General features: G+C 35.2%; 1 protein-coding gene across 1 annotated transcript in view; it reads left to right on the forward strand.

The window, feature by feature from the left end:
• The window catches only part of ADGB (androglobin), a 106,379-nt gene that overhangs the window by 9,805 nt on the left and 78,446 nt on the right, over positions 1-18,128 (forward strand). Inside the window, exons 3-8 of the mRNA XM_061989647.1 lie at positions 3,382-3,532; positions 7,232-7,324; positions 9,152-9,223; positions 10,383-10,571; positions 16,340-16,479; positions 17,717-17,803. Of these exons, the coding sequence (XP_061845631.1) occupies positions 3,382-3,532; positions 7,232-7,324; positions 9,152-9,223; positions 10,383-10,571; positions 16,340-16,479; positions 17,717-17,803 (732 nt within the window). The remainder of the gene's footprint in view (positions 1-3,381; positions 3,533-7,231; positions 7,325-9,151; positions 9,224-10,382; positions 10,572-16,339; positions 16,480-17,716; positions 17,804-18,128) is intronic.

The following is an 18,128-nucleotide window of genomic DNA, read 5'->3' on the forward strand; positions in this document are numbered from 1 at the left end:
AAGTTAACCATACTTAGAATTTTTAGTTTTGCATTTTCTCTCCAGAAAGATGGAGATCTTGTTTTCAGCACCTGTGCTTCATTCATTGAAATATTTCAGTGTGTAAATGTAGTACAACTTTATATAGCAAATTTGTTAGTTTCCTTTTCTTTAGATTCATTTTTTTTCATTTCCTTTTTTTTTTTTTAGTTTCATGCTTTGTGGTAAGACAATGGGTTGTTCCCCAAGTAAATATGATAAACATATTTCAATAGCATGTAAGCCAGCCAGCAAGTTAAGGTTTTGATTAACTAGATTACATTTTAATTAGGAAATTATGTATTCAAATTAGTTTTCCTAGTTAATTCTAATTAAAACAATGAACTCTTGAGAGCTAATTATACCCTGATCTGTAGATTTCAAACTTCATAGGCTCATGGGCATGAAAATGTTAATATACTAGTGGCAATATCACACTGGAACAAGCAGATGCTCAGTGACTCTACTGTCAGTGGTTTCTCACACAGAGCTTGGTGGAATGGAACCAAGGTCTCTCAAGCGGCACATTCCTTCTGTCTTTTTGTCCTGAGTTTGACAGAGGTATGTGCTTCTTGAGATAAGCAGCTTCTGGAACAACCTCCCAGTTCAAGAGACATAGGGAACTACTGGAAGGGCCACCAAGATCATCAGAGGACTGGAGCATCTCTCTTAAGAGGAAAAGCTGCAGGACCTGGGGCTATTTAGCCTGCAGAAGAGAAGACTGAGGAGTGACCTTGTCAATGCTTGTAAAGACCTAAAGTGCAGATGCCAAGATGGGAAGAGACTTTTTCCTGTAGTGTCCAGTGACAGGGCAAGGGGTAATGGGTACCCACAATGTTTGTATTCCATTGTTTTCCATCAATTTTTCTTTGAAATCATGTCCAGGAAACACCACTATGTACAATTTGAGCAAGGACTTAGGCACATAGCTTCCCCTCCACCGCTTCTATAACCTGGGAAGCAACCCAAGAAGGAACATCTCATCCCCTATTAAAACTAGAGCAAATAAAAATATGAAAACACCTGGACTGCTAGCTGGCAAGACTAAGTGTGAGGTTAGGTGAGCATTCCGTCTTAGCAAATATGTGTGCATTTGAAATAGGTTCATTTTGGCAAGTTACCAAAGTCTGTTAGTGATTTGTCTGACACCTACAAGGATGTCAGCTATGTTTAGAAATGAGACTATTACACTAGAAAGTAGTGATCCAAATTACAGACTCTTTAAAAAATTAAATGCTTATAAAGAATAATCAGTTGATATTCATCTTTTCTTTTTATCATCACTTTAATTTTCCACAGTTTGATCTTGCTTCACATAGAAAGCACGCTTCTTTTTGAGGAAGAAATCCTACTCCAGTATATGAAAGGGAAATTACAAGAAAACCTGTTGTCGTAGGCTTGCAAGCAACTGTCGTTGCAAGTTAAATGCTTTGCAATTGTTCTACTCACAGTACCTGAACTGTATCCATGCCACAGAGTTACTGATACTTGGTCAAACATTCTCATATCCTTTCTAGATTCTTATGAACTTGAGTGTTGCCATGGTTTCTGCTGTGGGTTTCTAAAATATTCAGATGCTAATTTTTTTTAAAAAACACTCTATCAGTGATTAGAGTTAATAAGAGCTTTCTGCCATAAATAATATCTTCAAAGAGGCCTTTCTTCTTTCAATTCTGAAGAGATTAATGACAAAGTAGATGCCCACAAGGAACCTTTGAAGAAACAGATGTTTGTTCACATCATTCTTTTTACCAATACAAAAGCCCTTGCTGGGGCCAGAAATTGTTTTTCTGACTGCTCAAACAATCCAAGGGAAGGGACATATTTTTCTTTACTGTTTCCTGTTAAGTGGAAAGAGCCCAAAATTCTTATCTCCCTGTGGCCCAACGTTGGTATCCAGTGGGAAGCATGAGATTCCTCACTCTTTTCCTTCACATTGCTCATACTTTTGTATATGTAGAGGAATTCAGAGCATAGAGAGGAGCTGAAATAGGAAAGAAGGATAAAAGTTTCATCTCTGAGTCTCATCTGACACACCAGATCATAGAATCATAGAATGGTAGGGGTTGGAAGGGACCTTTAGAGATCATCTAGTCCAACTCCCCTGCAGAAGTAGGTTCACCTAGATCAGGTCACATAGGAGCATGTCCAGGCGAGTCTTGAAGACCTCCAAGGAAGGAGACTCCACAACCCCTCTGGGCAGCCTGTGCCAGGGCTCCGTCACCCCCACAGTAAAACAGTTTTTTCTTATATTTAAGTGGAACTTTTTGTGTTCCAGCTTCATCCCATTACCCCTTGTCCTGTTACTATCTACTATAGAAAAAAGGGATGTCCCAACCTCCTGACACCCACTATTTAGATATTTGTAAATGTATTTCTATAGTAGCTAACAAAATAGGTTGGACTAGATGATGTCTAAAGGTCCTTTCCAATTCTATGATAGTTTCATAAACATCTTATCATTATTATTGAGTGGAACTTCCATGCTTCTCTATAAATTTTGAGAAGAACAAATGCAGTCTTAGAAACATTAAAAAAAAGATACCAAAAATTAGAAATAGTCCTTGAATATTTGAAATTGCTGCGGACATCACTCGTATTTCGTTTGAATTAATAAAACAGGAGAAAACGTAAGAATTTGAACTTGTCACTTTTTGCTTGTAAGTATATCTAAGAAGCTGCCAGTAGTATATTTAAATCTATATTGAAATGTATAAAGTTTCAAAATAGTGTAAGTGATAGTAAGAAATATAGTGAGAAATATTTCTTTTTATCCATGTCTTTTTACTGGTGTTGCGAATCCCAAAGAGAGGTTAATGAAAGTGCTGGTAGTAGAAGAGGCCTTGAGAATGAAACTGCTTGTCTACCAGCTCACATGTGCCTAGAAGTGGGAGTTCTTTCCCTAGTATGTCTTTTATGCATCACAAGCTTCTTTTAGTTGGTTAAAGAAAAAAAATAAGGGGTTAAAAAAAAAGTATAGCCTTCAGATAAGTGAGTGAGAGGAACTCTGTTGTGAATGCTAGAATTGGTGCAGGAGAGGTAGGAGAACCATGTGGCTTGAAGTAGATGAAAAGGAAGAGGGAGGAAACTGCCCTTGGATTCTGATTTTGTGTTTCAGCTATCCTATTGACTTCAGCAGGATTCCTTATATAAATGTATTTGAATATTTTCCTGGTTTATACCTAATAATATCATCTAGCACTTCTATAGGCTTGCTTACCTTAGGGACAAAAAGCTATTGTAGACACTAACACTAAATTTTTTATTACATAAATGAAATAATATTTTACGAGATGAAAATTGTCCTACTACCCTTGCTTAATATACTGTTCATTTATATTCATACCCTTCTTTGTTTCCCAGGGCAACTGTTTGTTCCCATGTAGGTGCTTTGAATGAAAAGTGGAGATTTCCTGTTTGGCCAGAATGGGACGAAGCAGATATCAATGCAGAAAAATGGGATAGTGGAAAAGTTGGAAGAGAAAAAGAAAAAACTGTCAAAAGTCCCACTTCAGTAAGTTGAGTGACACATATGTCTTATTTCCACTTCATTTTTTGTAGCTGCATTTAATAGAGTATTTGTCACAAATTCAAAATAATTTTCAGTCATATCCTTTCACTAATTTTAACAATAAACAAAAAGTATTGTGCATTGTTTATTTTTTGTTCCTTAAACAAACTGTTAATGCATATATATGCATCAATGCGTGCAGGTTAATGGTTTCATAACAATGCAACCCCAAAATCTATTTCATAGCATCACTAAAACTGGGGATGAGGGAACAGCTGAACTAATGTAGCATATCTGAGCAATCTGATCCCTGGGCACTGCAGTTTCTGTGGACTCAAAAGGTTAAATGCACCAATATTTATAATGGTTAAAAGAGATATTGCAATATTTTCTTTCATATACCTCAGTTTCTGGACATGTGAAGCACTGTCTGGAGTTCTAGTGTGCAGAAAATTCTTTGAAGAGATATCATTATTTTGCAGAAAATGAACTACTAGGTGCAGAAAAATTCCTCAGTCTTTCCAACTTTGGAATAACTTTTAAGTGTTATTAGGATATTTACTTCAAGGTGGTTTTCATTACAGAATGTATTTTTTCTTGTCCCAAGCTTAAATTTATTACACTGCTATAGAGCCAAAATACTCTTCTGAGAGAAGGTATAGAGTCTATACTGAGTGCTACCGCTTACTTGATGTGTAAATAATTTTTCTTTGTGTCTTTCTTCTGTTCCATTGCCACAGTTTATGTTTTTACTGTAAATATTGATCTAGCATTAATCTATCAGTTCTGCCAAACTTTATGATAATAGGTAAAATTAAAAAATAATTGTAACTGAAAATCTTTCCTGTTTTCTAGCATAAGAAGCATTCTGAGGTATTTGCTGGACCATTCAGTTCATCAGCCAGAAGCTATATGAAACATTGATCTTTTTACATGTTTAAGTAGTTATTAAATATAATGGTCACAGCTAATGAATTTACAAATCTAAAGAATTTTCTAATGGGATCTCTTGATCCAAGCAGCTAGCCAGAATTCAACATCAGATAGTGTTATTCAGTTGGAAACAGAATTAGTGATGACATCCAGTATCTTTAAGTACACTTAGAACATGAATATAAACAATGCTATTTTCTTGTGTGGAAAAAGGATTCAGTAAAAAGTGATCCTTTTGTTTTAACACTAAAGCTCTTTTACTAAGCACTCCTACACAATAGCCTCTCTTGAAGCAGTGCAGTGTGCTGCTGATATTGTATATTTTACCTGTTTCTTTTGCTCCTACTGTTTGCCTCTCCTTCCTGTAGAACTTTTGGTTCAGGCTGTCCTTAGAGCATGAACTCCTGAGATCTGGCAGTTGTCTCTTATAGCCACCTGAAATGAAAGATAAATTAAACCTGATTTTGTCAGCCAAGTTTAGCTGAACCTACAATGTCCTTCTTCAAATTGTTTTTGCACTTATAAGCGAAAGATGTATCTCTCTTTTCAGTGTTTCTTTGTGTAATGGTATGTCTCTGATCTGTTTCCTTTTTCTGGTCTATCTGGTGTTTAAGTGCTAAACTTTCCTGTTACACCATGTAGTCAGGATTGGATGTCTCTGAAGGCAGAATATAAACTTTATGAATGGTTTTGTATGGCTCAGGCTACGAGGCTTCCTTTAAGCTTTCACAAAAATATATGTTCCTGCAACGTTCTTTTATTTCCCATCACCTTACCTTTTTTCATTCAGGTATTTCAAATAGTTTGTTAAAGATTGATGTCTTGAAGAGACTTACACTATGAAGCAAATAAGAAAAAAAAGTGTAGAAAATGCTATTGTAGAGTCCTATGATTTGTCTTTGTGTTTGTTTTTTATGCTTTTGTAATGAACTTTCTTCTGCCTTACTTTAATGATTAAATACTCAAAGCATCATGGTTTTTCTTTCCCAGAAACTCTTTCTATGGTTTGGTCTATAGAAGTTAAATAATGTATATTGTGGACTGTGAAACACAGAGAAGTGTATAATATGCCTACAAACTATTTAAAATTTGAGGTACAAATAAAAGGCATTAACCATATAACTGATCACTTTCTCAGTCAGTATGAGCAGTATCAGAGGCATCTCCTCATCCTACATTGTGCTATTAAGTAAAGAGATATATCCTAATGTGTTCTATTTACATGGAAGATAAGTATCACCTTGAGCAAGAACATATGAAACTGTCTTTAATGGGCTAATTCATAATGCTCTATGCATTGTAGCTGTCTTTGATTTCTATAGCAGTTTTGAATGCACGTAACCTAATTTGTGTCTAAATATTTAGATACTTACTTTCAGTCTTCAATTTAAAAAGCTTTAGAAGTGAGTGAGTTAGAAAAGGTACACAGAAACAACTTGATATAAAAGCACCTGCCTTAAAAGCATAAACTGTTTTTTGAAAGGTTTTTCTATGAAAGGTGGAAAAGAAAGAAAACATTTCATATAGACTTATTTAGGCAGTGCAGACCACATAGACTTCTCAGAGCAATATAAGCAATATGCTTATTGTGGTGGTTTGGCCCTGGCTGGGTGCCAGGTGCGCACCAAGTCATTCTGTCACTCCCCCTCCTAAACTGGACAGGTGAGAGAGAAATACAACAAAAGGTTTATGAGTCAAGATAAGGATAGGGAAATCTCACCAATTAGCGTCACAGGTAAAATAGACTCAACTTGGGGAGAAAAAGGTTTGATTTATTAATGAACCATCAGAACAGGGAGATGAGAAATAAAACCAAATCTTAAAACACCTCCCCCCACCCCTCCCTCTTCCTAGGACTCTCCTTCCTTCACCCTCAACACCAGAGGGGATGCAGGTTACAGTCAGTTCATTACAGATGGATTTTGCTGCTGCTTCTTCTCAGGGGAAGGGTTTCTCACACTTCCCACTGTGGTGAAACACTTTCTAGTGTGGGAGTCCCTCCCACGGGAGACAGTCCTCCACAAACTTCTCCACATGGGTCCTTCCTATAGCCCACAGTTCTTCATGAACTACTCCAGCATGGGGCCTCCCACAGGGGCAGCTCTTCACACCCTGCCACAACATGGGTCACCCACTGTGAGAACAGTCCTTCAGGTACCGACTGCTCCAGCCTGAGTCCCTCACAGGATCACAAGTCCTGACAGCAAACCAGCTCTGGCATGTACTCTTCTCTCCTCACAGGATCACAAGTCCTGACAGCAAACCAGCTCTGGCATGTACTCTTCTCTCCCCACAGGCTCCCAGGTCCTGGCAGGACCTCCTTCAGACATCCACCCACTCCAGCTGCAGAGCAACTTCTTCCCTTTCTCAAATACATTATTCCCCAAGGTGTTATCCTAGTCACTAATTGGCCAGGCCTTAGTCAGCTGCGGGTCAGTCTTAGAACCGATTGGTATTAGCCCTGTCAGCTGCAGGGCAAACTTTCTGGCAACTCTTTGTTTAAAGATGCCACCCCTGTAGCCCCCTGCCCACTACCAAAACCTGGCCCAGGTGAAACCACTACACTTACAAAGCAGTATGTACAATAATTATAAAGCAATATGCAATCTTTGTTTTGGGCTTTACACCCTTTTAGTTCAGTTATAGATACTAATAGTTCCTTTTTTATGCTGTTTTTCCCCTTACATGAATTATCAACCAATCATTATATTATTTTTAATCTTGTGGAAAAACACCACCATAATTAACAAAAAATATTCTATTATATAGCTTGTCTTTGAAGATCCTGAAGGAAAAATAGAGTTGCCAGCATCCTTAAAAGTGCATTCATGGAAACGTCCACATGAATTTTTAACAAATAAGGTAAGAAATAAGAAAAATCAAGAACCTTGAATACTGTCTTCAGTTTTGAGCTGCTCACTACAAGACATTGATGTGCTGGAGCATGTCCAGAGACAGGTAACAAAACTGGTGAAGGTTCTAGAGCACAAGTTTTATGAGAAGCAGCTGAGGGAGCTGGCAACGTTTAGTCTGGAGAAGAGGAGGCTGAGAGGAGACATTATTACTCTCTATAACTACCTGACAGGAGGTTGTAGCAAGGTGGGGGTCTGTCACTTCTCCCAAGTAATGAGGGATAGGACAAGAGGAAATGGCCTCAAGTTGCAGCAGAGGAGGTTTAGATTAGAAATTAGGAAGAACTTTTTCACTGAGAGGGTTGTTAGACAGTGGCACAGACTTCTCAGGAAGGTGATGGGGTCTCCATCTCTGGAGATATTTAAAAGGTGCATAGATGAGGTGCTGAGGGACATGGTTTAGCAGTATTAAATTAGTGGTTGGACTTGATGCATTCCTGTGCAACCTGATCTAAGTGGACTTGCTTTGGCAGGGTGGTTGGACTAGATGATCTCTAAAAGTCTCTTCCAACTCCTATGATTCTATGAGTCTGAGTGCCTTTCTTACCAGGATCACCATGGACCAGCATTTCTTGGTGCAAAAAACATCATGGTAGCGTATCCTCCAAAGTCTGCTCTGCTTTTTGACTCTACCATAATTTAGAAGACACCTATAGAGAGAGATGCCTTTCTGGTTTTGTATTCTGGTTTTGTATTCTCATTTTTCCACTTTAAAGTTATTGTCATGGCAGAACAAGTTGTTTGTTCCAACAAAGGCTTCCCTTGAGCACTTACCTGAAGTAAATATCTATCCTGAAACCATGAATTAGCTTTACAAGAAATATTCTTACTTCAACTATTATATTTCTCCAGTCTGCATGCAGAACACATCCATGTCTTTGGCACTACTTGTCTGGAAGGTAACCATAACATTTTAAATATATGCAAAGCTCTTATTCAGTTTATTTTTAAAATTAATTGCAAAGAAACCCCACAAAACAGCCTATCATTTCAAAGGTTGGTGTACTGCCATGCTGCTGCTAATATAAGTTTTAAACCATTTTTCCTTCAGATGAAATGCTGAAGTTTTAAAACACTTTGACCACCCTTCCAACTTTTTCAGGCTTGTCAATTTTTCTTTCATCAGCTTGTCAGTTCCACTTTTTGTTAACTAGACACTAAACAGGTCCAAGTTTAATTTTTAATGGAGGAAGGAGAGGGATAGGTCAGGGGATTAACTGACAAGACCAAAAGATTAGATGAGAAATGTTGCCAAAATGCATAAACTGAGTGAGTAGAGGTATCTGAAAGATGAGGGCAGGAGAACTGGCAGCCCAGAAAGCTGTGGAAACATGTATTAAAAATAGCTATTAAAATGTATCTTTAGAACACTATGAAGAAAGCATTTGTATAAGACCATGAGGAAACACATGCCTTTGAATCTGGGTGGAGGTAATCTCAAAGTATGAGATAGTGTTATGATCATGATTTAAATGCAAAACAGGAAATATGAATAAACTGAGGGAATATGAATTTAATGTAATTATTTCACTTGATATTCTTTAAAACTCCTGGTAAAAATAGTGATTTTTTAAAAAAATCTGAACATCTACGTTTTAAGACATTTTCGTTAAAGCAGCTCCAAGATTTGCAAAACTGATGGCCTTTAGTTTGCAACTGTCTAATGAAAGTTTGCAAAATGTCCAGCATTTTTATGTCACTACTGTTAAACATTAGTGATCATTTAATTTTTTCCAGATAATTTATCTATGAAATTTACCACTTTTTTTTCTGCTAGGTTCCTGTGGTTGTTAAAAATGAATCCTCATTTGACCTTTTTTCAGCAAATGAGCATATATTTTGTAGTGAGGTAAGTAAAATACATTAATTTCCCTTTTAAAAAAGATTTTCTTTCATTCTTTTTAACTACTTTTAACATTTTGGATTTCACATCAATTTTATACTATGAAGAAATAGTTGTGACAAATTTTTGAAGGGATGAAAGAATGATGAGTATGATGGCAAGAAATCATCTAGATTTACATCATTAATGTTTACATTTTCAAGATTTTGAAAAATAAATTGATGATTAAAAAAAAGGGTTTTCTTAAATGTACAGTCTATGAACTACTGGATAATATTCTCTAAATATAAGAGCGAATAAAAGCTATCTTAGAAAGGATTTATATTTTTCATTCAAGCTTTGCTGAAGTCATGTTCTTTGTGTGCCTGTATGTGTATACAAATGTCTGTCACTCAGGCAGTCTTTTTGCTTTTCTCCAGAGCTGAATAAATGTTTACTGAATTCCTACATATCAGGGTAAAATATAAAGCAACTAGAACAATGGCATCTGAATGCCTTACTGAATATATTACATCAGGATTTCTATTTAATTCAATGCTTCAATCCAAATTCAAATTGATCACCAGAGAAACTGTATGGAAAGAGAAAATAGATTATGTCAATTTTGCTGTCCACAGAACCAATAATTAAATTTGGGGCAAATTGCTTGTAATAAAAGCTTCTCATTTATATAAATCAGTGGAACAGTATGGCAATATTTGTGAAACCATAGCACACAGCTATAGGGGTTTTATTTTAAAAATTATTAAATACTTTTAATGATTTAAGATTGTGCTTTCCCAAGAACAAATCATGACTATTAAAGCCAATACGGATTTTTTTTTATATCTAGTAATAAGCAATTAAGTATCAGTTCAGAAGTCCTGTAGCATAATTTGTTTAGAAACCATATGAGGTGATTTTTTTTTTCTAATTGATGAAAAACATAATTTATATTGTGCCTTTGCTTGGTTTCATGAAGTTTCATGGTACTGTAGATATTACGATTTTAAGAAAGCTGTACTAGTAAGACTAATTTTTGCATGAAATCATAGCAATACTCTTATGTCAGTTCTTTATTTAAAATAATCTTTTTATTCATTGATCTTTATTATATGACTTGTTTCTACAACTTACATCTCTTAAAAAAATAAAATCCTTTTCTTCGATTTTTCTCTATTTTCAGCTGATGAGATGGATTATAAGTGAAATTTATGCAGTCTGGATGATATATGATGAAAAGACCTTAACTAATGAAGCATCCACAGATCTTTGGAAACCATGGGAACACATTTATGCTTTATGTAAAGCTACGAGGGGACACATGCCACTCTATAATAGCTATGGAAAATACATAGTGAAACTTTATTGGATGGTGAGTACTCTCCAACAGTATGTAAATATTACGCAGCTAGCATGACAAATTTTGATGGCTAGGGTTTTTATTATTACTGGAAATATTTGAATTTGTAGTAGAAGTGGTGACAAATTATTGATTCATGTTAATAAAAATGTTTTTTACAGTTCATGTGATTGTTGTACAAGTAGAACTTGATAAAATAGAGTTGGTGCTTGAAAAAGCAGTATTTTTTCATAGATTATGTAGAATTTTGCTGATTGCTAGGAGATTTTTTTTCCTCTGAGCACAGCAACAACATACTACATTTGAGTTCATTAATTTATTGCATTCTAGAAAGAGTGTCTGGTAATGGCAATTGCTAATGTTGGATACGTTCAAAATACCTATTGAAATACTTGTGATAGTCTTTTTGTCAATGGCAGTTTTCAATGTCATTCTTTAGCCCAAAACACAATTTCAATACATTTGACAGAAAAAAATTGGTTCATTATGTATCATATAGTGAGTGTTAAAATTAATGTTGATTTAAGAAGTGATTAATTTTTGTCACTTGTAGTACTTTACATCTTATTTTTACGGGATTTGATTTCTAAATCATGTTTCCTCTTATATCCCAATGTAAACTAGTTTTCATTTGTCACATTTACAGAAATTCTCTTGTTTTTTTCTTATATCTTTTTTGTTTTATTAAAGTACTGCTTTTTGATATTTTGGAGGTTTTTTTCACACTGTCTCAAAATGTTAATACTAAGAATCATCTGTGTGTGCAGGCTGAATGGAAATTCCTTTTGATAGTTGATTTTTTAGTGTTTGTTGGCTTTTTAATAAATAAAATGAAACTAATATTGCATTTCATTTTTGCTAGGGAGAAAAATATGAAGAATGACAGAGTGTGTAACAAAACACTAATACATGTAATTGACCCTATTAAACTTCTAGTTGCTCAAACTTGAAAATATTTTTGACACAGTCAGAAGCATAAAGTTGAAAGTGTTAATGAAAACTCAAAGATATCCCATTGGACTCATGAAAAGATAAAATTCATGAAAATAAAAAAAGTTATACTTGAAAAAGGAAACAAAACCTAAAGAGAATGTGTAAAGCTTATTAAACAAAATTGCTCACGAATACAATTGAATAGCTAAGAACAGCTGATTAATCAGGCCAAATGTACTAATGAAATTTAAGTGGCTAATAGTATTTCTTTAAAACTGGGTTATTGCAAGTTACTGATAATAAAAATGTAAACAGCACGGTTAAGAAAAAAAAATCACCAATATGCTATTAGTCAATTCATATTTCTTTTGTGCCTTGGAAAGCTGAAGGAGATATATCTGTTCCACAGCACATTGTGAATTAAATGAACGTAACCAGCTCCGATAAAGCAGGTTTAGGGCCTCCAGCTGCTCAAATTAAATATTTTCATATCAGTAGATTCAAGTAAGCTATGAAAAACATTTAGGGTGACTGCTTGAGATACTTGCTTTAGGAATCACCATACCAAATGTCTCCAACAGCAGAATTTAAGCAGGTGAATTTAAGTGGTGAAACAGTCTGTTATTGCCAATGGGGAAAGATGTGGTTTTTTCCAAGGGTGATTAAGTTGTCTGACACACTGAACGAGGCACTGTTGCAATTAGGCAAACAAATGTTCAGAGATTTTGACAGCTTTCCTGGAGGTTAAACAGCTGAGTTAAGGCTTTGTATTAAGTACATCTGTCTACGCAGATGTCAAGCACTATGTTATTCTGTGAGAGTGTGTGGAAAGATACAGAGAGCTCATATCTTTTATCAGATGACTACCACCTCTCTTTTTGCCTAAAATGTGATGGTTAGAATGCTTATCAAGGAGTGCAAGAACTTAATATTCTTCCCTTCTGCAGTTTCTGCAAGGAAAGTTCCATGACTACAGCTTTGATTATACAAAAATATGTCATGGGACCAAAAACCAAAAGATGACTCCTGAATTCTTTTCCAAAGTTTCGGTATTATTTAGACTTTAGAATGTCATGTGTTTAACTTTGGTCTCTTACAGCTTTTTAAAGGTTACAGAGGCACGGTCTCTTAGTGAAATATAAAAAGATCCAATAACTAGAATTTCACTTGAGATAAATTCAGTCCAAAATATGGCATAATTAATTAGAAAAAAAGCAATTAGTTATTAACTTTTATTTTTTCAGGGAAGTAGTATATTCAGTGTTACTTCAAATCCTTAAAATACGATGAAGTAATAAAAAATAATGGAACGTTTTTATTTCTGGAAGAATGTGTTAATATATCTGTATGGAAAGAACCTCATAAGGTGAAAAGAAACCATGAAAGACTGAAGGAGATGCGAGGGAAGAAGACAACAATCAGGAAAGAGTAACCTAGAGGAGGTTTTGTTGTTGTTAGTCTATGGTAAATAAAAATAAAATAGAAGTCTCTTGAGGAGATGTTCTCAGCCAATAGGAGGAAATCGAAAGAGCGAGCAATAAAAGGTGTAAGAATGAAGCTCTTAAATTTGGGAAAAAAGACGATTTGTGAGGTATGTGTGCATGAAAAGCACTGATGTGGTTAATGGAAGGAAGATGGAATGTAAGAGTGTCTTGAAAAATATACCAGAGGAGAAGAACAAAATATATCTATAATTCTGTGAAGAATTAAGGTAGCTTGTTTTTCTAATGGTCCTTATGACAATTTTTTCAAATAATTAGTGTTACTCTACAAAAGGAGAGGGCACAAACTTCCCATTTCACAATGTTTTTAGAACTTCAAAGGGAAGGAACTTGCATCACATCTGCAAGAGATGATGCTCCCAGAGAGGGACAAGAGCAAGTCTGTGCCTCAGATGGATAAGCTGGACAAGTTTCATACTTGGATATATCGAGTTGCATGTAGCACATCACTTAGAAACACCTCAGTGCAAAATTTTTTCAGAAATCTCTACAGTTTAAAATACCAAATAATTACCCAAACACTTCTGGGAATATTGGCCATCTTTGTCTCTATGGTGGAACCCATTACTCAAGTGGTTATACAGATAAACACTTCATGAGTAAACGTAAGGAGGAATTTCTTTTACTTTTCCAGTACCCTGTTAAATTGTTTAAAAATATGTGCATCTTTTGGAATGAATATGAATGCAAATGAATAGGGTGAGAACTTGACTGCACTTATGTGTGTTACTTCTTGATATGTGTCTCTTGAGAGGTAATAAAACCCTAAACATATTTGGTTTATTTCTAAATATTCCTATGCCATGTATGTGGAGGTCTCTTCTCCCAAGTAACAAGTGATAGCACAAGAGAAATGGCCTCAAGTTGCTCCATGGAAGGTTTAGATTAGATATTAGGAAGAATTTTTTCACTGAGAGGGTTTTTAGATAGTGGCACAGGCTGCTCAGGGAGGTGGTGGAGTTACCATCCCTGGATATATTTGAGACATGTAGATGAGGTGCGGAGACCATGATTTAGTGATGGGCTTAGCAGGATGAGGTTAGTGGTTGATCTTAAAGGTCACTTCTAGCCAAAACGATTCTATTATTCTATGATTTGTATTAATAAAAATTTACAATTCTGATACAGTATTGATCATATATGATATTTGAAAAGTCAGTTTCATGCAATTTGCAAAAGATACATGTCAGCTAGCCAGCACTGAGGAAGAAATAGGAAAGCAGTTAAAGAAGAATCTTTAACTGGAAGAATCCCTTAACTTTCCTGTAAGGGGCAGCGCTTAGCAGATTTACATTCTCGTGCTTTCCTCATCCCTTACTACTGCATTAACATACAGAATAAAATTTATTATTCTAGGAAATAAGAGGTGCATGAGTTTGACAAAGCAAAAAGGTTGCTTAGGTTCCTCAGCAGTGGACATTATTCTATGTCTGAATTTAATGCTGCAAAGGTTGTGTATTCATATGATAAGGGATTGCATTTTAAAGCAGAGTTATCAGGGTGGTTTAGCTTCTTTTTCATTCTTGTTTTGTTTTTGGTTTTGGCCTTTGGTTTTATTTCATTTGTTTTCCTTTGATAGTACAGCTGTATTTTACAGAAAGAAAAACATTGAAAAAAAAAGGTTAAATAATGAAAGGTTGAAGAAAGTGTGCAAATAAGAAAAGACAAATATCAGTAATTAGTAGAAATCTATCTCACAGGAGAAATTGGAAAATTAAGTGAAAAAGAGAGGCAAATCATGGTGGAAGAATAATGAACTGTTTTCAGTAAAATGCTGTATTGAACACTGAGGGGATTGTTGTCCACCAGATGAAACCTGTGGATAACAATTTTTCACATAAGGGGAAAAATATTCTTTCGGTTTTCCCCCACATCTTCCTATAGTTTTGCATTCCTGAGATTTATTGAATTTGTTTCTTTATTTCCACCTTTTCTCACCTATAGATTTATTTTTTCTATCCTTAAACCTTCTGGCCCACATATTTTTCTTTTGGTGTCTTATCTCCTTAAAACAGCATAATTGTTTTTAGAGTTAATAGTAAAATGCTTTAAAAAGATTATCACTGATGCAAAATGTTTGCAATATAGATTCTATTATTTCTGAAGTATAAAAGGAGAGCAATTGTTGAGGAGAAAAAAAATTATGCCTTTAAATAGGTTGCATTTTAAGAATTACATGCAGAGAATTACTCCTCTGAACTAAAAAATGTCCTAAATATCTCCTCAATCTTTTCCTTTACTTCTCAACTTGTACTGCCCTCTCTATTAAACTTCAGCTATTGTTGAAAGACAAGGTGAATAGGTGGTCATTTCATTTACTAGGTCCTTTTCAAACTTGGGAAATCTTAACAATTTAGTTTCAGCTTTCAGAAAATAGCTTTTATCCAGAAGAAAAATATTAGCCTTTGTTATGCTTTTGGAATCTTAGCCATATGGCCTAAATTTGTTTTCTTCTGAGACCTATAGAACTCACACAGAGTTAAGCAAAGCATTTCAGCTGGAAGCCACAGTTTAGTTACAAGCAGAGAACCATTATCGTGCCTTCCCTGGTAATACATGGTGAACATTTTAGTAATTTGGTCATTTTTTGTCATGTTGAATGAGTTAACAGAAGTATTTGCTATTGCCTTGCTAACTCTTTAGTCTGTCAGTTATGTCTTGATCACTAGGACAGAGACTTCTTTGGAGAATGGGAAGCAAGATTCTTTTATGGGATACTAGCTCAATTTACTAATGAAATATCTGATATTGGAGACAGCAGTATCTTGTCTTACCTATTTATTTCTTATTCGAGAAATATGAATATTATTTACATTTGACCATTTTGTGTTGTTTCCTATAGTGTTTTATAAGGTACAGTCTTAATGCTTTCCTGTACATTAAACACAGCAGCAAATAACTCCAGTTAGTTATTAGCAAGCAAGGGGGACCGCTTATTTCACAAATATTTTCCAAACTAAGACCTTGAAGAGGAATTTGCAAAATTGATATCTTAGTTAATCCTTATTTTAACTGTTACTGTATCTCGGGCATCTGTCATGGCAGCTGAAGAAACAGCAATGTATGCATGCACATGATGGACTACATATGTGAGAAGAAATACATTTAGAAACAGCTGTAATAAGATTAATCTCTGGAATGAATGTCATAGTGGTTATAAAGTGCTGTGAATACTATTTCCATTCTTCTCAGATATTTTATGAGAACCTTTTTTAAAGATATCTGCAATGTAAATCAAATTAGAGTAAAATTGGATTCTAAGGAAAGCATTAAAGGTCTCTTATGACCATGTTCTGTTTCCAGCCCACAAACTCAGTTCCTTTCTTCCCCCTCCCTCTATCATAGGGGTGCTGGAGAAAGATCCTTGTGGATGACACTATGCCTTTCAATGAAGAGGATAATTTGTTGCTACCAGCTACAACCTGTCAAATTGAACTTTGGCCAATGTTGCTATCCAAAGCCATCATTAAGCTGGCAAATACTAGGTATGTTTAGTCATCTCAGTTTTGGTTTGCTTTGTGAAGTCACGTGGAATTTGCAAAAAAATGTTTTAGTTTATATGAGAAATATATTTTGCTAAAAATTTTGTAATGAAAATATACACTTTCCTGAAAGCTGACACCGTAAATCAATAAAGCAAAAACCTCTGTAGCTACAGACAGCTACTTTCCTTTTTAGATATGTTTGTAAATTTATGCACAGAAAACTGAAAAACCCTGAAGTACTCTATTTGCTTTATCTGTATACCGTTATTCCTAAAAAGTTTAACATACAGTTTTCTGTCAAATAAAATGTCCAAGACATTTTAAGGAAGATTTAATCATCAGCCTTAACCAGTATTTAGAATAGAGTATCATAAGGTACTTTTGATGCTTTTATTGCAGTTCTGCTGTTGTGGGCTGTATGGTGATCCAGTTCCCTAAAACTGACCTGGAAAGTAGAAGGTGGCCCATGATGCAAGTGATTGACAATATGTCCACAGGCTTCTATGAGATGAGCAACGAATGATCAAGTGTTTAAATAACTAAGTTTCAGAAAAGAATTTAAAACACTGATCTGATTCTGTTCATGTCATGTTTGTTAGAAGAGTGATCTAAAAGTACTTCTGCACAGGGAGTACTTCTAGGGAGTTGCCTCGAGCTGCCCATTAGGAAACTCTGTTTGCAGGAATGTGTTTGAAACACTGTTAAGAGAAAAGGGTTAGTCATAGCCAAGTGCTGGCATCTTTAGCCTTGGTCCTCTCAGGATCTACAGATCTCTGAAGAGAGTTGGGTCCATATACATTTGAAAGCATGGAGCTTGGTACACTGTAAATACAGTCAACTTGTGCACAATAACCTGGGAGATAGAGCACCTGCCTAGGAAATGGAAATTCTAGATTCATATCCCACTTTTAGTGCGAAGGATTTCAAACCTGCATCTCCAGCCCTGTAAAAAGAGGCTCTACTGTGTGCAAGCGTACATAGTGTGCTTGCTAACAACATTGAAACTGTGCCGTTGTACTGGAGGGAACACTAAAGTAATGGACTTGATGCAGAGGCATTTTGTACACTAGTAGTCAGCAGTGGTTTGGAAAACTAAAATAGCAGGTAATTACTTGGTTTTCAGAAAGCTATTCTGTTTGTATATGGTCTTGCTCCTACAGAAAACTATGTATACTACAGAGTTTACCTTGAGGTGGTTATGTTGTAATTCCATATGATTTCTGGTTTTATCTTATAGTGTACTTGAAACTGGAAAAAGAGAACTGGAGGAATTTACAGTTCTACATGCACTGACTGGATGGATACCAGAAGTTATTCCTCTTCAGTAAGTTCTTCTGTTAAATCATTTATATATTAATTGTTTAATATGTAATTCTATAAGGTGTTATGAAAAGTGAGATTGAGCCCTAAAACTCCTTAGGCATAAATTTCAGGAAGTGTACAGTTTTTAATTCTGGCACATGAGAAATGTGCTTTCAAGGGATGCAATTTTATTTTGTTTTTCTTTGTGCATCATACAATCACTTGTAAAGTAATTTGTCGCTTTAAGCTGGTGCTTGTTCTTTATAAAATTACTTTATTTTTAAGTAATATGAATCACTGTGGTTAAAATGCAGTTAGAGATATCTGTTTCCTCTAGTATACCAATA

This window comes from Colius striatus, chromosome 2, assembly GCF_028858725.1.
Source record: "Colius striatus isolate bColStr4 chromosome 2, bColStr4.1.hap1, whole genome shotgun sequence".
Lineage (NCBI taxonomy): Eukaryota > Metazoa > Chordata > Aves > Coliiformes > Coliidae > Colius > Colius striatus.